This window comes from Hippocampus comes, unplaced genomic scaffold (assembly GCF_001891065.2).
Source record: "Hippocampus comes isolate QL1 unplaced genomic scaffold, H_comes_QL1_v1.1 scaffold90, whole genome shotgun sequence".
Taxonomy (NCBI): Eukaryota; Metazoa; Chordata; class Actinopteri; order Syngnathiformes; family Syngnathidae; genus Hippocampus; species Hippocampus comes.
The window spans coordinates 175,132-198,612 of record NW_017804912.1 but is presented as its reverse complement, the minus strand read 5'-3'; the positions used below and the strand labels follow the sequence as shown (position 1 = coordinate 198,612).

The 23,481-nt window shown below is 46.1% G+C and overlaps 1 protein-coding gene across 1 annotated transcript in view; it reads right to left on the bottom strand.

The window, feature by feature from the left end:
- ptprfa (protein tyrosine phosphatase receptor type Fa) overlaps window positions 1–23,481 on the bottom strand; it is a 34,972-nt gene that overhangs the window by 8,415 nt on the left and 3,076 nt on the right. The window contains exons 3-17 of the mRNA XM_019884450.1: window positions 18,378–18,532; window positions 18,161–18,306; window positions 16,852–16,993; window positions 14,992–15,180; window positions 13,453–13,470; window positions 11,991–12,101; window positions 11,223–11,234; window positions 9,263–9,559; window positions 8,109–8,663; window positions 7,477–7,613; window positions 7,078–7,222; window positions 6,116–6,433; window positions 5,151–5,528; window positions 2,615–2,808; window positions 7–120 (exon numbers count right to left, since the gene is read on the bottom strand). Of these exons, the coding sequence (XP_019740009.1) occupies window positions 7–120; window positions 2,615–2,808; window positions 5,151–5,528; window positions 6,116–6,433; window positions 7,078–7,222; window positions 7,477–7,613; window positions 8,109–8,663; window positions 9,263–9,559; window positions 11,223–11,234; window positions 11,991–12,101; window positions 13,453–13,470; window positions 14,992–15,180; window positions 16,852–16,993; window positions 18,161–18,306; window positions 18,378–18,471 (2,850 nt within the window). The 5' untranslated portion in view covers window positions 18,472–18,532. The remainder of the gene's footprint in view (window positions 1–6; window positions 121–2,614; window positions 2,809–5,150; window positions 5,529–6,115; window positions 6,434–7,077; window positions 7,223–7,476; window positions 7,614–8,108; window positions 8,664–9,262; window positions 9,560–11,222; window positions 11,235–11,990; window positions 12,102–13,452; window positions 13,471–14,991; window positions 15,181–16,851; window positions 16,994–18,160; window positions 18,307–18,377; window positions 18,533–23,481) is intronic.

Here is a 23,481-nt window from a genome sequence, read left to right as displayed (position 1 = left end):
ACCTGCCCCCGTGGTGGTGACCAGCCGGGCTTTGCTGTGGGCGCCGTCTCCCTTGGTGGTGTATGCCGCCACCGTCAGTGAGTAGCTGGTCTCCGGCAGCAGGCCCGTCAAGATGGCTTCCTGTCGGGAAAGGAAGTGAACACTTTGAACAAAATCTACTGGGACACGACGGCGAAAGGGAATCGAAAACCGGTTCTTTTTGAGAAAAGTAGTTCCCAGTATTTGGATTAGTAGAAATCATTTCACTCCCTCACTCTATGATAATTCAATCAATAAGAAATTGGCTTGATAAGTAGTATCAATAATGTAGTTGAGAGCCCCCTTTTTTTTTTTTTTATTAATTAACATCCGTGGACATCAGCAGGAAGTGAAAAATGGCAAAAATGAAGGAACAACTGTTTCGCCACCAGGCAGGTGAACAACGTCAGAGAAATGTTGTCTGTACAGCGTGTACAACATCCAGACATCAACTCTGAAAAACTCAAGAAAAAAATAGTCATTTGTTGTTTGTTTGGCATTTGAGGTCCAGTGAATGCAGGTGTGTTGAAAGAGGAGGCAGGTGAGGTCACAGTAAGATGGCAGCCGGCGCTGGAGCAGAACGTTCCGCCGGTGGTCTTGGCCGCGTTTTGTTTTGTTCACCTGGAGGAGCGTCGCAGCCGATTTGCAGCGTTCCCGTCTCATCCCGGCGAGCCGCAAAATCCAAGGCGTTGCGATGAAAGCCGCGCGCCTGCCGTGGGTGTCTCTCCGGGGACCTGTCTCACGGCCTCAGCCTGATAAGTTTAGTGGCGCCCCCTGGCTCTGCTGGTGCTGACAATGACGCTGATCAAAGGCAACGCGCAGATTTCCACTTCACTTTACACACACGCACCGCATCCACTCGGCGTTACAGTGCAGGGCTAGCCACACCTGAGCCCAAAGTGCTAATAAACATTAGCACACAACAAATGGATTTCACCACTAATAATGAGCAATGAAGTGTGGCGCATGGATCGCCTGCAGCCCACGAAGCATTTACATGCTCAAGAGTCCTATGTTGCATTCAGTTGGAAGGTTTTTTTTCAATAAAATTGCTCAATTAACTCAAATGTATTCATTAATTGATCTTCAAAATGACCACGTGACATCACGTCCAACCACTAATGACTGACATGTATGTACTCATGTACATGACATGATATAGAATGTCGTCAGACAAATGGAATCCGAGTCACGACTGACTGCGTGAACCTTTAACGCTGTGGTGCGCCGGCGCGGATGAAGATGGCGGCGGAGCATGAGCGTGGAGTGATCAGATAAGATCGGTCGCCATCAAGCTGCTCGCTCTAGCTCCCAAAAACAAAACAAACTGTCCATGTGACCGAAGCGTCACCACTGAGCGTGTCCAAACACAAGCGAGCGCAGAAAGATCCTGAGATAACGTGAAAGGATTCAAATTAATTGTAAAATGACCACTTTATTCACGTATATTTCTGTCTTGCTCGAACATGGTCAAGCAGAGCCCGTGGTGTCTGAGGCTGGCTCAGTCTCCTATCACCAGGATTGAGGTCACCAAAGTGGTTAAAAAGCTTTTTGGTGGCAGAGCCCTGTGGATGGATGAGATCCGTCGGAGTTCCAAAAGAATCTGGATGTTGTGGGGCTGTCCTGGTTTGACATGCCTCTGCAACCTTGCGTGCACATCACGGATGGGGCCTCTGGACCTGGGTGGTGGTCCCCCTTTCACATGGGGCCTGACCAACCCAATAAATGACAGACAGACAAACAGATACCGTTGATGGATGGCTAGCTAGCTAGATAGCTAGTTAGCTAGCTAGATAGCTCGATAGCTCGCTAGCTCGCTAGCTAGCTAGCTAGATAGATAGATAGATAGATAGATAGATAGATAGATAGATAGATAGATAGATAGCTGCTTTATGAATCCCTAGGGAAATTCCAGGTGTGATATTTCACACTGCATGAGCATGAGATGATTTCCTGACTCTTTTCTGTAATCACGCTATTTGTTTTCAACGAGGACGTCTCAGAGGAGACGCGGTGCGTGCCCTCAGACAAAAATGAGATGAGTCAGATTGTTCGGGTGCGCGTTGGACACGTCTGTGCGTGTCTCGCTCTTCCTCCTCCTCATCCTCCTGGCACCCCCAGGCCACGTTCCATTACCCTCATGCAGGCTGATTCTTATCGGCTTTGCCAAAAAAGAAAAAGGAGAGTGGGAAAGTCCGAGTTCATCCCTTAGTTTTTGCACACGACTTGTTTCCAGGGTGACTTTTCTTGGTGTGACTTGACGGAGCGTCTTTGCTTTCTTTTCTTTTCTTCTGTTTCATTTGGCTTGCGTGTGTTTTGTGGCAGCAGGGCAAGATTTATGTCCAATACTTCCACTTTCCCCAAAGGGGATAGCCAACAAAAGACTAATTGTATCTTCTTGTGTGCATATTTAGAAAATGTCCGAGCTCCTTTACACTTCTCTTAACTCTCCATTCTCTGTGAATGTCCCTATACTTTGTATGAGCTTCACGTTTTCTTCACTTGCTGTTGATGTCTGAATACTTTTGTCCGACCTCCAACATTTTCCCAATAGTTTCTGCTTGGAAGTGAAAGCAAGCGAGGACGGTCGGTGTACCTGAGCGTCGGGGTGGGCGACGTCCATGATGAGGGGCTGGCCGTGAGGCTCGCCACGCTCCATCCTGGAGTAGATGATCTGGTAGCCTCGCACGTGGCCATTCTGCCTGATGGACAGCGGCGGCTTCCAGCTCACGCGGACCGCCGTGGCGTTGACGGCGTCCGCCTCCACTTTTCTGGGCGGTGCTCCGGGCACTGAACAACAACAATAATATGATTTCATAAAATGTGTTCAATCATTTCAAAAAGCAGAATGTTACATTGAAAAAAACAACAGTTTTCTTCCTCCGAGCTGGAGCGGGTGAACAACGTCAGAGAAATGTTGTCTGTACAGCGTGTACAACATCCAGACATCAACTCTGAAAAACTCAAGAAAAAAATAGTAATTTGTTGTTTGTTTGGCATTTGAGGTCCAGTGAATGCAGGTGTGTTGAAAGAGGAGGCAGGTGAGGTCACAGTAAGATGGCAGCCGGCGCTGGAGCAGAACGTTCCGCCGGTGGTCTTGGCCGCGTTTTGTTTTGTTCACCTGGAGGAGCGTCGCAGCCGATTTGCAGCGTTCCCGTCTCATCCCGGCGAGCCGCAAAATCCAAGGCGTTGCGATGAAAGCCGCGCGCCTGCCGTGGGTGTCTCTCCGGGGACCTGTCTCACGGCCTCAGCCTGATAAGTTTAGTGGCGCCCCCTGGCTCTGCTGGTGCTGACAATGACGCTGATCAAAGGCAACGCGCAGATTTCCACTTCACTTTACACACACGCACCGCATCCACTCGGCGTTACAGTGCAGGGCTAGCCACACCTGAGCCCAAAGTGCTAATAAACATTAGCACACAACAAATGGATTTCACCACTAATAATGAGCAATGAAGTGTGGCGCATGGATCGCCTGCAGCCCACGAAGCATTTACATGCTCAAGAGTCCTATGTTGCATTCAGTTGGAAGGTTTTTTTTCAATAAAATTGCTCAATTAACTCAAATGTATTCATTAATTGATCTTCAAAATGACCACGTGACATCACGTCCAACCACTAATGACTGACATGTATGTACTCATGTACATGACATGATATAGAATGTCGTCAGACAAATGGAATCCGAGTCACGACTGACTGCGTGAACCTTTAACGCTGTGGTGCGCCGGCGCGGATGAAGATGGCGGCGGAGCATGAGCGTGGAGTGATCAGATAAGATCGGTCGCCATCAAGCTGCTCGCTCTAGCTCCCAAAAACAAAACAAACTGTCCATGTGACCGAAGCGTCACCACTGAGCGTGTCCAAACACAAGCGAGCGCAAAGAGATCCTGAGATAACGTGAAAGGATTCAAATTAATTGTAAAATGACCACTTTATTCACGTATTTCTGTCTTTTGCTCGAACATGGTCAAGCAGAGCCCGTGGTGTCTGAGGCTGGCTCAGTCTCCTATCACCAGGATTGAGGTCACCAAAGTGGTTAAAAAGCTTTTTGGTGGCAGAGCCCTGTGGATGGATGAGATCCGTCGGAGTTCCAAAAGAATCTGGATGTTGTGGGGCTGTCCTGGTTTGACATGCCTCTGCAACCTTGCGTGCACATCACGGATGGGGCCTCTGGACCTGGGTGGTGGTCCCCCTTTCACATGGGGCCTGACCAACCCAATAAATGACAGACAGACAAACAGATACCGTTGATGGATGGCTAGCCAGCTAGATAGCTAGCTAGCTAGCTAGCTAGCTAGCTAGCTAGCTAGATAGATAGATAGATAGATAGATAGATAGCTGCTTTATGAATCCCTAGGGAAATTCCAGGTGTGATATTTCACACTGCATGAGCATGAGATGATTTCCTGACTCTTTTCTGTAATCACGCTATTTGTTTTCAACGAGGACGTCTCAGAGGAGACGCGGTGCGTGCCCTCAGACAAAAATGAGATGAGTCTAGCTAGCTAGCTAGCTAGCTAGCTAGCTAGCTAGATAGATAGATAGATAGATAGATAGATAGATAGATAGATAGATAGATAGATAGATAGATAGATTAGATAGCTGCTTTATGAATCCCTTGGGAAATTCCAGGTGTGATATTTCACACTGCACGAGCATGAGATGATTTCCTGACTCTTTTCTGTAATCACGCTATTTGTTTTCAACGAGGACGTCTCAGAGGAGACGCGGTGCGTGCCCTCAGACAAAAATGAGATGAGTCAGATTGTTCGGGTGCGCGTTGGACACGTCTGTGCGTGTCTCGCTCTTCCTCCTCCTCATCCTCCTGGCACCCCCAGGCCACGTTCCATTACCCTCATGCAGGCTGATTCTTATCGGCTTTGCCAAAAAAGAAAAAGGAGAGTGGGAAAGTCCGAGTTCATCCCTTAGTTTTTGCACACGACTTGTTTCCAGGGTGACTTTTCTTGGTGTGACTTGACGGAGCGTCTTTGCTTTCTTTTCTTTTCTTCTGTTTCATTTGGCTTGCGTGTGTTTTGTGGCAGCAGGGCAAGATTTATGTCCAATACTTCCACTTGCCCCAAAGGGGATAGCCAACAAAAGACTAATTGTATCTTCTTGTGTGCATATTTAGAAAATGTCTGAGCTCCTCTGCACTTCTCTTAACTCTCCATTCTCTGTGAATGTCCCTGTACTTTGTATGAGCTTCACGTTTTCTTCACTTGCTGTTGATGTCTGAATACTTTTGTCCGACCTCCAACATTTTCCCAATAGTTTCTGCTTGGAAGTGAAAGCAAGCGAGGACGGTCGGTGTACCTGAGCGTCGGGGTGGGCGACGTCCATGATGAGGGGCTGGCCGTGAGGCTCGCCACGCTCCATCCTGGAGTAGATGATCTGGTAGCCTCGCACGTGGCCATTCTGCCTGATGGACAGCGGCGGCTTCCAGCTCACGCGGACCGCCGTGGCGTTGACGGCGTCCGCCTCCACTTTTCTGGGCGGTGCTCCGGGCACTGAACAACAACAATAATATGATTTCATAAAATGTGTTCAATCATTTCAAAAAGCAGAATGTTACATTGAAAAAAACAACAGTTTTCTTCCTCCGAGCTTGTGTTCAATCATTTCAAAAAGCAGAATGTTACATTTGTTCAAGCAGAAAAGCAGAAAATTTAATAAAATATTTGATTAATTATATGGAATAAATAAAAATGTTGAATGTGCTTAATGTGATCAGGCATATTTTTAAAAATCAGGTCAAGAATGATATCAAATGTGGTTCGTCAAATAACACAAACATATGTTATAATAAATAAAATCAATGTATATTTTAAAGCACAAGATTAAATGTGTTAAATGAATAAAATATTTTTGTTTTGTTTGGTTTTTTTAGCACAAATTAAAAATGACTAATTACTAACTAAAATTAAACTAAGCCAACAAACTAAAGATCACCATTATCAATATCCATCCATTCATTATCTGAACACCCCTTCAAATTTTCAAGGAAATCGATTTGAAAACAACAAGAGTTTTCTTCCTCCGAGCAGGACGTAACAAGGTCTTCGGCCTTTGAGGTGACTCCCTTCCGTCCACGTACCATCCTCCTGCGTCCTGACACGGACCGGCGGACTCGCCGGTCCAGGCCCGACATCGGTGAGTGCTCGCACCCACACGGTATATTCTGTCCACTTTTCCAGACCCTCCAGGACAAAGCTGCGCACGTCTGCGCCGATGGCCAACACCTGGTGGCGCTGCGCATCCTCCCTGGCCAGCGCGTGGTAGGTGAGGGAGTAGCCGGTGACGGCGGTGGCATCATCGTAGGTCCCGGTGGCGGCTGGCGGCGCCGCCCAACTCACTTGGATGCTGGTGGAGCTCAAGCTGAGCAAGCGGACGTCCTGGGGGGGCACCGAGGGGGCTGATGGGAACACAGACACATCATGGAAGACGACATGCTAAAATGGAAACACACAAAAGTGGGTGAAATGGCACAAACACACAGCGTGGGAGGGGAGTGAGGACTGGCTGGAGATGCCGGCACAGGTCAAAGGTCATGGCGTGCCACAGTTAGCAATGAGCTAGCTTGAAGCTAGAGGAACATGGTGTCCTCTTGTATTTGGTCTTGAAGAGTCCAGCAACGGTTTGATCGGGATCGCTTAGCGGTGTGGTAAACTGGCACAGATCCAAAGGGACTTTTGCCACCTTCTCTTAAATATTCAGGACCTCAGGAACATTTTGGTACCTTGTCTTTGATCTCAGGTACAACAGTGAGTGTTTATAATCCAGTTAGTAGTGTGCTGACCAAGCAAAGATCCAGAGGAACAGGTTGTAAACTTGACTTCGGTCTTCTAGAATCCACCGAGAGTTTCAGGGCCAAATATCACTGTGCTCATCTATCACAGATGCGGAATAACATGTGGTCTTCTCATCTATGTCTTGTAGAGTCCAGTGAGTGTAGAAAGTCAAGCGACTGCTTCAGGAAAGGTTAGCAGCGTGCTAACCTAGAATGAATCGAGAGGAACACCCCCGACACACAAACCAGGAAACACATTTTGCACTTACTGGTTCGGGCGGTCCTGCACTCGATGGGTCTTGTGAAGACTCCTAAGCCCGTCTCAGACCTGGCGGCCAGGGTGAAGACGTAGACGGTGTCCGCTTTCAAGCCGTCCACGGCGTACGATCCGGTGGGTTCAAAGGTCACGCTGTGCTGCCGGAGCACAATCAGCGTGCATTGTCAAATGTCAACCATCTTCGAAGTCAGGTTTGGGTAAACTTTGGGGCTCAAATGCCACTTTTGATGTTTTTGTTTTTTTAAACACGGCTGGCTCATTTGTTGATATTCACATGTTGAATTTGCTATTTAATCATTACTCTGCTTTCTCAGCTCATCACATACAAATGTCTTTTGTGGCCCTCGGGCTGTATCTTGAAATGGTAAAGATGAACGGAAAGTCCATCTACCTTCTCCTGGGGGTCGCTGGCCTCCCAGTAGCGCAGCTCATACCCGACGATCGGGTCCTGGACGGGCCAGAGCCAGGACAGCATGATGCGAGAGTCCAGCTCGGCTTCGGCCTCCAAATCCGTTGGCTGAGCAGGAACTGAAGAAGCAACAGGAAGAATCCGCGTTTGATTTATGAGGGTGTGGAAAGGTGCACCGTAGTAATAAATCAAGAAGGTCACTTGACTTGGTTGGTGGCTTTTATCTTTCAAATGCAGTGTGTTGCGTTGCATTTTTCTCCCGGCACAGCAAGTTGGAAATGTTTTTTTTGGGTTATACAGTATTACAAATTCAGTCTCGAGCCACCTGAAGTCCTGACCAAGCCAGTCCAAGTTTCACAAATAAATATGATGAAATATGTATATAACGTATGAGTTCGTGTGATGAGGTATTATATGATACAGTATGGCAGGGTATAAAATTACTTTTTAAGTATGATATGGCACCGAATACAACGGTCGTGTCTAATATGATACAATATGATACAATCAAATTTGATATGGTATAATTTTATACGGTATCATATGTTATGGTATGAGAGGGCATCGTATGATCCGGTCAGGTTGGGGATTGAAGACCTTTTGGATGCACTCACCTCCTTGCTGCATCTTGATGAGCAAGACGTCAGACGGGGGTCCGTCCCCCACCGAGGTGAAGGCGAGCACCCTGAATCCATAGGTGAGATCTGGGACCAGTCCTGCCACGGTGGTCAGCTGGCTGTCATCCGTGTTGTGTTTGTCCCAGGCGCCGAGCGGCTCCTGTGGATCGGCGCTGTAGTAGACCCGGTAGCCACAGACCTGCCCGTTGGCCTCCTCGGGGGGCTCCCATTGGACCAACACAGTAGTGGGACTCAGCATCCGGGCCTGGACGCGGAGAGGAGGCGAGGAGGGCGCCTGCTCGCTGGTGCGTGTGTCCACCACAACCCCCGGGGGCCCCCGGCCCACGTTGTTGACCGCCATCACCCGAAAGTCATATTGGGAGAAGGGGCTGAGACCCCCGATGCTGTAGCGGGTAGTGGCCACGCCGTCCACCTCCTGGAAGCCGTTGTCCGATGCCTTGGCCCGGTATTGGATCACGTAGTAGGACACAGGCTCCGAGGTGCCCGAGTCCCACGTTAGGGTGACGCTGGTGGCGGTGGTCTCTGTCACCACTGGGGGGGGGGGGACACCCAAATCACAATATTCATCCCAAATTTATCCTAACAAACTAATACAATCCTTTGGATGAAAATTGGCATTTAGTTTCAATTTTCTTATATTTGAGCTATGGCTACATTTTCCCCATTCAAAGCATGTAGCAACATGTCGTGAATGCGACACAGCTATCATAAAAGTCACAGAATTAGAAGAAAATATTATCAGATACAGTAGTTATCAGTCTTAGAAATTGTAATATTCTAAGAATACAAATACGAGATATATATTGACCATGACGCAACAAAAGATGATGCGCATTTTTTCAGTCGTGAGCCACCCTTGCACAAAAACAGTCAAAGATGTTGACTTATGCTTCATGCTGTAAATGAGAAACAGCAGCACCCATTTGTCAAAAGTGATCTCAAAACGACTTCAATACGACATAAAAATTGTGAAATCTTGCTGCATGCTTTGAATATGAAAAAGTAGCACCATCTGTTGGACACAGATGTGAAATGCAGTGTAAAAAACAGTCAAGGTGTTGAATTTTGCTCCATGCTCTGAATGGGAAATAGTCGTACACATTTGGTCCAAAAAAACCCCCCCAAAACACCCATTGAAGGAACAGCGTTTATTTTACCTTTGACGGTGATCTGCGCCGTGGTCTGGATCACACCCAGCGAGGAGATGGCCACGCAGGTGTAGTTTGCCGACTGGCGGATGTTGGCCAGTTCCAATACGTTGCGTCCGATGGGCATCTCCTCCTCGCGGGTCAGCTCGGCCTCGCCGCTCATCCACTTGACGTAAGGCATGGGCGCCCCCACCGCCACGCACGTCAGGTTCACGCTGCCCCCCGGCATCACCTCGTGGTGGGATGGCGGGATGGAGAAACGGGGTGGCACGCGACGAACTGCATGGAGAGGATGGAGTATGAGCACCGGCATCAGAGGAGGGTGTTTAGACAGGAGGACAACATCACGGTAGACGGGCCTGGAGTTCAGAATCACCCTGATTCATGAGTCGAATCAGAAATTGCGTGTCCGAGATCTCGATTCGTGTGAGTTCTCTGATGAGTTAGCAGACTTGGTTCACTTGACTCAAGTTAGCGGACTAACAGGAAGTACGGCAGACTCAGATGATTCGATTCAACTTGGTTCATTGACTCGGGTTAGTGGACGCCTGCGATTGGCTGGCGACCAATTTAGGGTGTACCCCGCCTACTGCCCGAAGACGGCTGGGATAGGCTCCAGCACGCCTGTGACCCTCATGAGGATAATAAGCGCTTCGGATAATGGAGGGATGGATGCGTTAGTGGACCCATTGGAAACATGGCAGACTCGTATGAGTTGGTTCATTGACCCAATTTGGTTTAGTTGACTAGACTGATGATTTGGTCCATTCACACTCACCTGAAACACGGCAGACTCAGACGATTTCATTTACTGACTCCAGTTAGCGGACTCACTGGTCTCTCACCACCAGACGGACTTGTGATTTGGTTCACTGACTTGAGTTCATTTGGTTCATTGACTCGAGTTGATTTGGTTCAGTGACTTGAGTTGGCGGGCTCACGTGAAACACTGCGGACCCCAAGGATTTTGTTTCATCACTCAAGTTGACTTTGTTCCTTGACTCAAACTAACAGAATCACAATTTGGTTCATTAACTCGAGTCAGATGAGTCAAAGTGACTGAAGTGACTCAAGTGAAGTGGATCACTTCAGTGAGTCAGTCCATACGCAGGTTTTGTTTTTTACGATATTGCATCCCAAAAAGTTTGGAGTATGCAGTGAACGTGTTCTAATAATGCAGCCAGGACGGCCACTAAAACACTTGCCGTCCGGGGGTGTTTGAAATGGACACCTGAACATCGCTGGAGAGCTTGTCTCACTCTCAACAGCCATTTGACCAGGTGTGCTGTGTACCTAATGAAATGGCTGGTTTCCTGTTTGGAGGCTGTGAAGTTACGACATGCTGGCATGGAGGAAGGCGTTAGCACATTAGCATATTAGCATGTGAGTCTGAGCACAATGCACGTTGATGTTTTTGTGTTTAGGCCGCCCCAACCCCGACACCCCCAGGTTGCTATGACGACACTGGGGATGCACGTAGCAACAACGGGTGTGTAGACATGCCAGAGAGCAAAAAGATGGTTAAAAAAAACTGATGTGGAGGAAGGAGTGGGATGGATTCATGCAGGGTGATGGGGAGGGGAGGGGAGGGACCCGGCTGGTGGGGGTTGCAACATGCAACGAGACAGCAGGATTTTAGCTGACATTCCTATTTTATTTAATCGAATAATATATTTCGTCTTACTTTTGTGAGACCTTTTTTTTTAAACTCATGACATCACATTTTTTCATGATTTATATGAAATTAAAGCAAAGCAGTAGCAGGGAAAGGGTCAAGGGGTGCGGTCTTGGGGTGCAGGCTGGGGTGGGAGTTACAGGATAGCGATGGGGAGGGTACGAGGAGGGGGAGGCCGGGACGGGCCTGAGGCGCCTGGCGACATGCCAACGCTGCCTGGCTCCTGTCCAGCGCACCTCCGCGTCCAGGACGAGTGCAGAAACAAACCTTCTCGCTGGTCTGCAGTGTTTGCAGTGTTTTGGTTTTGTGTGATGGGGATGGTAACGCAGGGTGGGAGGAAGGGGGGCGGGGTCGACGACAACAACAACAACAACAACAACAACAAGAGAGAAGGGAAGCGAGGAGGAAAGAGACAAGGAAAAACAGAGAAGAGTAAAACAGGCCCAAAATATCCTGCAATAGACACACTCACACATTTACACACACACGGAGGCCTGATCCATGTTTGAGCATCGTTATCGTCATCATTGTTTCGTGTTTGATTCAAATGTCTTTTCCGCATCACGATTACACTCAGCATTATGCAGCGGACACACACACGGAAGAATGAACGGATGGATGAACGAATGAATGGATAGGTGACTGGATGGATGGATGGAGAGAAATGAACTCAAGAATGGATGGTAGAAAGATGGAAGACAAACGACTGAATAGATGGAAGAATTAAAAGAGGAACGAATCAGGGATCAACGTTAAATGAATGGATGAAAGGCTGAACAAGCATCTGATGCAAAAACAACAAACACGAGGAGAAGAAGATGACATCACACCTGTAAAGATCAAAGACAACATCACGATTCAAAATGGCGACTGTGCCGTTGGCTAACTGCTAGCATAATGAACAGTCATTGGAACACAAAACCAGTTCAACAAAGAAGACAAAGGAAGGCAACGGAGAAAGCTCCAGATGGGAAGTTGGACATGCCAAAGCAGGAAGTGCTGGCATGATGAGTGAGGAGGTCCTCCTGGTCTTACCTCGCACGTAGAGGTTCGCCGGAGCAGAGTATCTGGTACCCGCTGAGTTGACGGCCACGCATTCGTACTTGCCCTGGTCTGACTCCTCGCTGTTCTCGATCTGAAGAGCGCCTGTGGATGCGTGTCAAAGGTCACATCAGCGTCATCCTCTACCTAATGACCACGCCAAGAGTAGTTCATATTCTTTTTTTTGTACCGTTAGCGGTTCGCCGTTGAAATTATGGATTGATGACGAAAGGATTCCTTGCAGTTTAAATAAGATATGTTTCATCCCAACTATGATACAATTCACTCTACGTTGCAATTCACTCTAATTGGATTTTTTTTTTTTTTTGTGGGTCTAAATACATTTAATTGGCATTAGAAACTTTGTATTTCCTTGTGTCGTCTCTGAGTGTTATTAAAATGGGTTTGATGAACTGAAATCTTTGTGTCTGATAAATAATCAAAGGACACAGAAATCAGGAAGAAGGCAAATACTTTTTCACGGCACTGTACGGGTCACCCCTCGTATAATTAACCCTTAGTATGAGACCCTTCAATACAATGACAGTACACTTAGCTCCAATTACAATATGAATCACTCCAATTCTCATACGACACAACTCACTCTTATTACAATGCGATTCACTCCGAATACAATGTCATTCAATCCAGACTCAGACCATATGTTACCGAAAATTCATTTCCTGTGTTACCTGGTTGCCATGTACCATGGTTACCTGACATGCCAACTGCTTCTCCATCTCCACGGCGTAAATATTTTTGATAACTTTTGTCGGACCTTTGTGTTTTGGGGACAGACGTGTCCCTGTAGGCGCGGTGACAGACTACATCATGCAAATGGAAATAGATTTGCAAAAATGCATCATGGCGTGGATTTGTAAAACGTCAACATCGTATGTGGATCAGTCCTGTCCCTTATGGAAGACTAGCCTACTTAGGGGCTGCTGCGGGTGAAACGTTTTGACACTTCAAGTTCCATTGCCAAAGAAATTTAACTGGTGGACTGGCAGTTTTAAACAAAAACTACTCCGCTAATCCTTGAAGTACAAGTTACGTGGACTCAAGCTATCTGCGTTTGTCACAAACTAACAGACGACCTACTGACGTACTTACCAAATATTTCGTGACACAATAGTTAAGTGTCCTCGCTAAAGTTTCCCTTGAATGAGCATTCGGAGTCCACAAGCGGCTAAAGTGTTGTTGACTTTGACCGTTGGCGCTGAGATGCTAAGTAAGTGGACACTAAGGAGTCGCATTATCATTGTGATTGCATTCAAATCCAAAGGCACAAAAGAACACTACTGCTTTTGAGTGTTCTTTTAAGAAGAAGCATCAAGTGTTGAGAGAGAACAAATGGAAATGATGACGATAACGTGGAGGTGGATGAGAAGGTTTGATGATTTTAGGGTGTTCGGGTGAGGGTTGAGGGGGGGTTTCTGTCGTCCAGCATTCTTACCTCTGATCGGTGTACCACCTGGTGAGGTAAAGTCAATGCAAATAAGACCAGAAAGAAGTTTCCATTAGTTGGGGACGAAGGAAACAACACAACAAGACTGTTAACTTCTAATATGTAATTAGAATAAGGATAAAATAAGTATTTCTTTTTTTTTTTTTAATAAGCTGTTATTAAGTGCTCTCCTCCCATGTTTTCATTCTCACACTATCATTTTCTAAAGGTGCTTATTTAATCGCTACACCCTGTTGTCAACATCTGACGTTTGCTCAGCTTTCTTATGGTACACAACAGTTGCTAAGCTACCTGTTACTGAGCGAACCTGTCTTGCATTTAGCTCACCTTAACTTATTTGTCTTACTCATAAACCAGCTCACGATTTAGCTACCCTTTAGCAAACTGTATTTCAGAAAGAAGCTGCTCGGTTAACCTCGAGCTATTTGTATTACTCATAGAGCAGCTAACGACCCGTGGCTAGAGTATTTCCCAAGAGCTGAGCTACACCAGTTAAGCCAAGCGCATTTTACCAACAATTACTCAGCAACCCTACAGTTACCAGTGTTATCCTTAAACTATATTACAAACAAACTATTTCTTGGCAACACCCTATCAAGCAAATGACTGCTAGCAAACTGTAGCCCCCCACAAAAAGGCTATATCACTATAGACTGCTTTGGTAGCCTCTAGCTACTGTAGCTGTGTTATTTGCAATGGGCTAACCCACTACTTATCAACTGTCATTTTTTTTGGAATCACAGATGACTATATACTCTTTTGTACTTACTGACCACTCAGCTACACTCCAGCTAACTGTAATAGCTGCTAAACTGTGCTATCTCTAGCCTCAAGTTAACTGCAAAAATTGAAAATGATAAATTGAATTTAGTTTGAATTAGTAACCACTTAGTCACCCGATAACTTTTTCTGTTTCGAGTTTAGTGCTTACTTCGCTGACCTTTTGCTAACTCTGTAGTTGCTCTGGATGTGTTTATACCCATTGTGGAATGCTAAACAAGCTAATTTTGATACACCTTTGCTAGCAACAGCATGGTAAAAGTCTGTTGTAGCTGAGAGTCAGAGACATATGGAGGTATGGTTACTATGCAGATGTCATTCATCTGGATAATAAACCAAGTCCCAAGACAGAGGGGCCCTGGAAGCTGTGTGGCCCCACTCGGCCATCAGCAGCTCTCCAAGGGCCCGGAGGAACGGGTTGTCAGACAGCCGGACTTGCCAAGACACTCCGGCATCAACTGACAGATTTATGGGTTGTCATTGTGAAAAATAATAATACTTTATTATCTTTTCACAATGTTTGCTTCAAGAGCAGGCAGTGGAGCAGCATATCGCGTGAGTATTAGCATCAGCGAGTCTGCGACACTGGGGCACAGGTGTGTTTGTCTTGTGTTTCCAGTGATCTTCGTCCCAGGAGAGGGAATTCCAACTAGTTTACTGTCACGTTCCGTCGCGGCCGTGGTGCGTGTTCAAAAGGCAGCCATGTTGGGTGTGGAAGTGTCCCGGCCATGTTGTGTATTACCGTACCCGAGCGCAGCTGCTTGATCCGTCCGCTGCTGCTTTCGATGTCCACGGGCAGGAAGTCCTTGAGCCAGAAGATCTCGGGGTCTGGGTTTCCACTGGCGGCACACAACATGGTGGCCGTGCGCGTCCTCTCTACCACCTTCAGCTGAGGACCCATGTCAATGCTCGGGAAGCCATGAGGGATCTGCTCCTCTGACAAAACATAATATGCTTTAAAATACAGTGAACCCTACATACTGTTAAAAAAAAAAAAATCTGCGTTAAGGCGAGGGGAAGAATGATGGACCGCGATTAAAGCGGAAATTCACTGTACACACAAAAACATTCAATAAAAGTGGACTTGGATGCAATATAATAGGTATATCGCATATCATAAATTTAACGCCTTGTCATCCTATCAGAAGCTAGAAGAAAGTAATTTGTCGAAAAGGCACATTGGTGCATCACTATGTGCATGAATGGTAATTATGTGACACTAACAATACAATATATACTGTACAATAATACTACATTATAAACGTTGACATATGCACAGAAAACGCCCTCTATCATTTTAAGATTACATTTCTGATAATTTTACCCTTCAAAAGAAATGCCTTAGAGATTATTTGGTTCTGAAAAAAAATTTGTGAAAGTGTGCATGTACATGCATGTCTGACTCCACACCGTACAGTATGTGACGCTAGCTGCTTGCGTTTTTGTTTGCCAAGATTCTACCAAAACTACAATTTCCTTTTGGCTGTTTCGAACGGCCACATCTTGGTGCGTAACCTTGATATTCTTTTCCTTAGCTGAGATTCCAACACAGATTTGAGAGCTGCTCCTGTTTCAAAACACGCTCTGAACAAAGTGAGAACTTGAGGCACGCACCGTTAAGGCGAGCACATCCGCAACCCGATCGGGCAGCCAAACAAAAGTGACAGAGAGTGGAAGGGGAAGGAATTCAGAAGGGTTTCGGCGCTAAATTCCATCGCATTGTCCCAAAGCAACGCTTTCCAAAAACAGATAGTGTGCTTGTCGGGTGTGTAAAATTCTATGCTGTGATGTCAAAGTAACTAGAAGGGAACATCAAGTACATCAAGTATAAATGAAAATAGTAGCATTGTATAGCCAAAAATAAATAAACTGATAATACGCATTCATATCTAAACTTTTGAGATCAACGAATATATTCTCGAACCACTTGTCCTCACAAGTGTCGCGAGCTTGCTGGAGCCACTTTAGATGTTTTAGGCATATCCAAATTAAATTTAATCCAAAATAAGCGGTTTCAGAAAATGGATGGATGATTAAATGTGTCACATTGACCATTGGCATCGACATGCCCTCCACGTGGTGACCTTGTTGTAGTGGGCGTGCAAACATGCATGAAAACAGGCATGCCTGCAGCAGAGGTTATGCCTGGTGGGTCACGTCTGTCCAGAAAACAGGTGCGCACCTCGGCACGTCACTGGGGCCACTGAGATTTTCTCGGGGAAAATATTTTGGACTACGTGCCACCTACAGCTCATATCAGAGGCTAAACTTTTCAAGGCTTATAAGGCAATATCAGAGGCCAGACCTGAAGCAGAATGATGGCTGTGTGTAGGGTAGCAGAAAACCAGAATAGGGATTTGAAATTCAACAACAGACAATTGTTGCCATTTGACTACGATTTTTATACGTCACACCAAATGCTGAAGTCACCACACCAGACGTTGGCATCATTGAATGATCTGAAAGCGGGATGTTGTGTCTTTAGCCCCTTTCACACGACACATCTTTTTCCTAGTAGTCTTTCCTGTATGAAAGGTACCGATATGGAATGGATAGTCAAGTCAGCCTTGACTTCAAAGGTAGTATCAGAGGCTAGAGGCGTCTTACCTTCCAGAACAGTGAGTTTGGCGCTGGCGTTAATCTCCCCCAGGCTGTTAGCGGCGGTGCACTCGTAGACGGCCTCGTCACGGTGCGTCCTCAGCGGCTGTATGCGCAAAACCGAACCCGATCCGTCATCGAACTCGATCACCTGCGCGAATGGGAGGTAGGCGGCATCCCGTTAGCCCAGCTTAGCTCCAATACACGCAAATGCTTCATTTTACTTCTGTTTTATTAGTTTCAGTCTTAGATTTGAGATATATAGTATTCGATGATGGCAAAATAACAAAAAGGTCACTAATTATTGTGTAACAAAGTAAACTACATTTCTCAAACAACTGACCTTGGCTCTTTGGTCGCGACGGACCTGCAGCAATACCGAAATTTAAAATGAACCCCGAAAGCTCATGTATGATATTAATTAGCAAAGATTTATTTCATTTTGATTAATTATAAGAAACTTGGACGTGGCTCCTGCTGATTGTGACTGAAGACGTGTAAGAGTTTGGTGGAGTGAAGACCACCTAGCGAGGCGGAAGTTTTGCGTCCAATGACGCGCCTGAGCGGAGATCAGGTATGCGAGGGGTCTCGGGAATGGAAAGGTTGGTGAGGATAGGGGGAGAAGCGGTGGGTGTTAAAGACTCCGAGGTCGGGCCACGGGGCATTGCACTTCCGCCGTAGCATTCCTGCGCTAATGAGGGAGGCGGCGAGCGCCGCTCCTCCCGGCGGGGAGGCGTCACTTTGGCCTTCGGGCTTCACTTGGCAGCCAAGCGGGAAGAACGCAGACATTCCTGGAGAACATTCCGAGTTGCCCGCAACGCCGCCGGCCAATTAGGGCGCTCAGGTGGGCGCGGAGGAATGACGAGCAAGGAGGGGACCGAGCATCCTCAAAATGAAACGACGCCAAATTCTGTTTTGGTTCGGAGGCAACTTAAAAAATGTTTCCAAGCGTTCGAAGGCTCGGCGACACACAAGGTGAACTTTTGTTTTCAAAAGTCCCAGAATGCATACACGCGTCTTCCAATTTCCTGATCTCATTTCAAACAGAATCAAAAACGCTCATGAATGAGCTACAAAAATAGTTAATTGGAGTTTTTGCAGCATTTAAGTTAAATTAAAATTCAAATGTTTTTTTTTTTCTTAATGAAAATACGTGATTTATTCAGATGCTTTAATCAGAATTTTTGGCATTTACAAATGTATTAAACTAGACAGTTGCTCTGTTTGGAAATTAAGTTAATCAGTTAATCAGTAAATTTTGATGTAAATGAAATATATAAATGGTCTTTACGTATTTTTTTTCAATAAAAACACACACCTCAAATCGCTGAGAGCTGACTTTCTTGCCTTTCTTCATCCAGGTGATGCGCGGCTTGGGCTCGCCCAGCGCCTGGCATACGAAGGAGGCCACGCCCCCCGAGATGCCCGTCTGGTCGTCGGGCGATTTCATGAAGCTCGGCACGCCTGTGAGGACAAACGGCACCGTGATATGACGTGTGGGGTAAATGATGCGAACTGTAGCGAACGGTACTCACTGTCAGTGCGACACGGCACCACCAACCAGGACAATGCCACCGAGAGCGCCAGGAGGGGAACGGCGCCACCGTCGGGCCGACAAATGCGGCCCATGCCCAACGTCTCCTCTCCGGCTGCTGATTGGTTAATAAGTCACACCGTTGTTGAGAGACACCTGCCGCAAGAAATGACCTTAAAATTATTTGTTGTGGCTTTTTGGGCATGGTTTCCTGAGACTTTTTTGTGGGTCTACTCATTTGGACACACACGCACGTCATAATGGTGCATGGCCGCGCAAACGCCCTCCGAGTGTCAGCATGTCGTAAAGGTGACGCTTGCTGACCGGACAGCTGCCCTGCTGCGACCTGTCGTAAACACACTTAAATGTGAACGCCACGGAGCCAGCGCGTCTGAGGGTGCCATGGGCGCCACCCGCCCAAATGAGCTGAGCGAGCCCTTTTGGACAATTTCACTTTCACTCAGCCGCGCCCCTGAGTTACTATTGCTAAATTTGACAAGCAATGCCAGGTTAAACTGACAAAAGCAAATCATACAGTACTAGAGTAACTAGGTAGGTAGGTAGGCAGGCAGGCAGGCAGGCAGGCAGGTAGACAGACAGCTAGCTAGCTATCTATCTAGCTAGCTGTCTGCCTGCCTGCCTGTCTATCTATCTGCCGATCCATCTATCAAGCTAGCTAGCTAGCTAGATAGATGGATCGGCAGATAGATAGAGAGACACCTCTCGAACAGATTTTAAACATTCAACTGGGTTGTATGGAACATGTTGTATGGGACAATAATAGTAGAAAAAGTGTGGAACTCATTGATGGCGATTTCATCTCTTTTTTTTAATCATAAAAAAAAACTGCCATTTGGATCCATTTAGTAGTGTGGTATATGGGTATAGTGGGGTGGTATAGATGTGTTGAGGAGCATCGACAACACTAATCTTTGAGCACACGTGTCAGGTGACATGTTGTCTGAAAGAGGAAGTGCACAATAGTGGGATTAGCTCCATTAGAGTTGGAATCTCAAGAAAGGCAATTAACATGCACGCTCACATTCCAGCATGCGGCAGCACGGCGGGCCATGAACACAATATTTCCACTATATCCTCGGCCTGTGTCTTTGCAGGCATGGAGTCTTGAGATTATTTTGTGGGTCTACTCATGATAGACATTTTGAGCAAATTTCATGTTGCTAAGTGAAACTGACTTTGGGGGCTGAATTTTCCAAACTTTTTAAGGAAAATCGGTAAAATGGGGCCCAAATCAATATGGCCGACTTCTTGTGCCTTTTCACAACGGCTCCTTGTGACTTTTATCTCGACATTCTCTGATATTCTTTTCTATCATGCTTTTATACAATACTGTGCTATTTTCCTTTACTAAACACACATGAAAAAAAAGTTTAATTTTTCAACAACTGGAACAGATTAAAGATATTTCTTTATTATTTTCATTGCAGTAAACCGAGTTATGAGCTTGGTCACTGAACAAATTAAACTTAAGGTACTATTGTTTTTGGTTAAGGAAAAAAAACAGAAGTTTGATGTACTTTAAAGAGTGTTGATGTCATGAAAATGATGCATTACATTAGCGATAGCCTTAGCGGATCTTTGAGCAATGATGTAAGCAAACAGCCGCGTTTCGCCGGTGGGAACCGACTCTTGGGGAACATCCACAGTCGTGTGTGTGTGTGTGTGTGTTGTGTGTGTGTACGTGTGTGTGCGTGTGTGTTGTGTCTCACAGACGTAATTCCAGCTGCGTGTAATTTAACCTTCCCCTGGGACTCTTTTGCGTCGAAACGTGTAAGATTTCTCACCGGAAAATACACGACAACTAGACGGACAGTGCGAAAACTTTTTTCCTCATGTCTCGGAACAACTGGAAATTGAAAAAAATTATATATTTTTTATGATTATTTTAATGAAATTTGACAACCGTGGGACCTTTTTTTTTTTTTTTTTTTACAACAAATGTGATTCAAGTCACTCAGTCAGCATGTATTACTCCTCTTAGATTTTTGCTGAATATTTCATGTCATGACATGGATCAAATTGACCCGTTTTAAGGTTTTTGAAAACGAGAAAAAGTTGTTTTCTCATGTCAAGGACAAAAAAAAGGTGAAAACTTCTTTTCTGCCCCTACTTTTGGCTTCAAACTGTTTGTATGGAAAATAACTTCACTTCTAACACAAAATGAAAAATGCTAAAGTAAGGTTAACAATTAGCCTCAATTGTAGTAGCGTAATAACTGTTTAAGCAGCGGATATTTGGACACAAATGGTGGAGCAACACATGTAGACATAATATCACAATACACACATACTGTATACTCTATCTTCTGACAACAAACCTTTTCTTGTTTTTTTTATTTTTTATTTTGGGAGAACGAAATGAATTAAAAGGCATTTCCATTTTAAGAGATGAGTGTTTTTGCGTTTCGAGCGCGGTCACGAAACAAATGAAACTCGTGTGTCAAGACATATTACAATTCACCTACACTCTTCTTGCAAAGTAGCTCACAGCAACTTAATATAATTATTACTGCTGCATAATACATGATAGCGTATGTATATGTGTGTGTGTGTGTGTGTACGGTATATATATGTGTGTGTACGGTATATATATATATATATATAGGACACACACACACACAGTATATATATACTGTATATGCAACCTGCAACATAGACAGCAAAAACCACAAAGGCACACTTAGATTTCAAAATAAATATAGAATACAAAATAAATATACAGTATATGATTATCATGAATAACAATAAACTCCAACCTACCCACCCCAGAAAATTCAACTTAAATTCATTGAACACAGACAGCATGATGTGCAAACAGGTGTCTCACCTGCACCACAGGTACACTGGCTGAAAAACACCTTCCAGGCAACAAAGAAAAAGACAAGGCTCCTCTGACTACACGAGGATGAACAAGAAGGTCCAAAGGCTAAAAAAAAATAAATATCCAACGGTTGAAGAAGACTTTCCAGAGGATGAAGAAGACTCTTCCCAAGATGAAGAAGCCCTCCAGAGAACGAGGATGATGAAGAATTTCCTGAGTATCAGGAACGCTGGCAACCTGACAGGAATTCTCTTGCAAAGCCCCCAAAACGCTCCTCCTTCTGACTGCTCAGCATGGAGCCAGGGGGTGTTTTTGGGGTTTTTTTGTGTTTGTTTTTTTGAAGGGGGAGGGAGGCACTAATGTGATGGCGTTACGGCGGGGTCACCCACAGGTGGAGGCCGGCTGCGGAGTCGCGATCGATCCAAAAGTGGAGATCGTCTGCTGGGAAGCCGCCCACGTCTCGGGAGTATGGATGATGTCACGGGTGTCAGGTTTCCAGCCTGGGCATCTATCGGGGGTGGGGGGGGGGCTGCGTGACTAGGGTGGGAACAGTGCTGGAGGTTTGACCCAGGTGAGAGCGGCTCCTCCCTCCAAGAGGAGGAAGAAGAGGAGGAGGAGTGCTTGTTGGGAGACAGCAGGATTGTGAGCGTGGATGAGGGTCTTCAGGAAAACTTCGAGGTTTCTGAATACACATTTCTGGAAATACAGAAGTGGCTGAAAACATGCAAAAGATGGTCCAGTTGCATGGCTGCTTTAGAGTGCCTCGTTGTCGGCCGTGAGTGTGCAGAGAAGAACGAAGAAGAGTGAGGACAGGGGGGACTTGTTTTTTTTTTCAAGTGCAACTTGACAGCTGGCATGTGAACAGGGGTGTCAGGTTATCCTGCCCACTTTGGAGCACCTTGTTGTTTGCCATGAGTGCACGCACGTCATGCAGAGAAAAATAATAAACAAAGGAAGATTACCGCGATAAACAATGGCTCACTGTGCTCTCCTTTTTTAAATACACATATCACAAAAGACTCTCCAGGTCGTGTTGACCAGCTGTCGCGGCTTTCTGGGGATCATGAACTCTGACCCCCACGCAGAGCAAGTTGCAGTAAGAAGATCGCCATGACCAAAACCTTGACTGAACGCTTGACGTGAGCGCCTCCATCAGGACACCGACGTCGGCCGCGGGGGCGGTGGTTGGGCCCGTATTGGAAGCCGCCACACCCACTGATTGGGCACGCCCACCGCGGGTGTCCGTGCCTGCTTTTGTGCTGCTGTCATGTGACTTTTGACCCTGTGTGAGTTCATGTTTTCTGCAGTGATTCATGTGTGGCAGAAATGTGAGATGGTTGCCTTTCGAAGGAAAAAAAAGTCTTTGTGTTCTTGAAATGGATACCACCCACACCCCTTATACACACACACACACACACACAGGTCCTGGACCACCGGCAACCCCCCACAACACTTCCTTCATCACTGCCTGGAGTTAAAAAAAAAAAAGACGATTGTTTGGTCTCAAGTTCAGGCCGGCTCAACAAATATTTCCTCAAGTAGAAGCCGTCCATCCAATTAGTTACCAGCCGTGTCATCCACCTAAGTACTATAAACGCCTTCCTCGAAGAGACGAGTAAATCACAGGCAGCGGAGCGTCACGATCTCACTTCTTACACACAGACATGAAAGCGCTCGGCCTATTTGAACCCGGTTGCCAACAAAAACAGCAACTCCTTGGGAGCCATGAACACGGTCATGTGGTTCAGGCGACGTCGTCACGGGATTACTGTCCTGTGACGATGTCACACTGTGACCAAACATCAATAGGTGATGACTTGGTCAAGTGACGTGGTCGGGTTAAGGCAGCCGTGTGATGTCAGTCAGTTCTGGTGGTCATGTGACACGATAATGGGGTCGCGCTCGTGTGATTTGATCAGGTGAAAAGGTCGTTTGACACGTCGGCAGGGTGCATCGCTGCATATCATTGGCGTGAACGTACAGTATTTTGTAGTCAGGGCAAACACTAGATATGGTCATCAGGACAAATTAAGCTTTGTCAAACGTATTCATTCCAAGTAAGACAAAACGTGTGTGTGTGTGTGTGTGTGTGTGTGTGTGTGTGTGTGTGTATGTGTGTGTGTGAGAGAGAGAGAGAGATGAAGTGCAATGTCAGCAAAGTGCTGGTCTCCTTCCCACTGCTTGAAAACCTGCTACACTTTCAGGACCTTCACAGACACGCACACACGCACACATGCACACACACACACACACATATATATGGT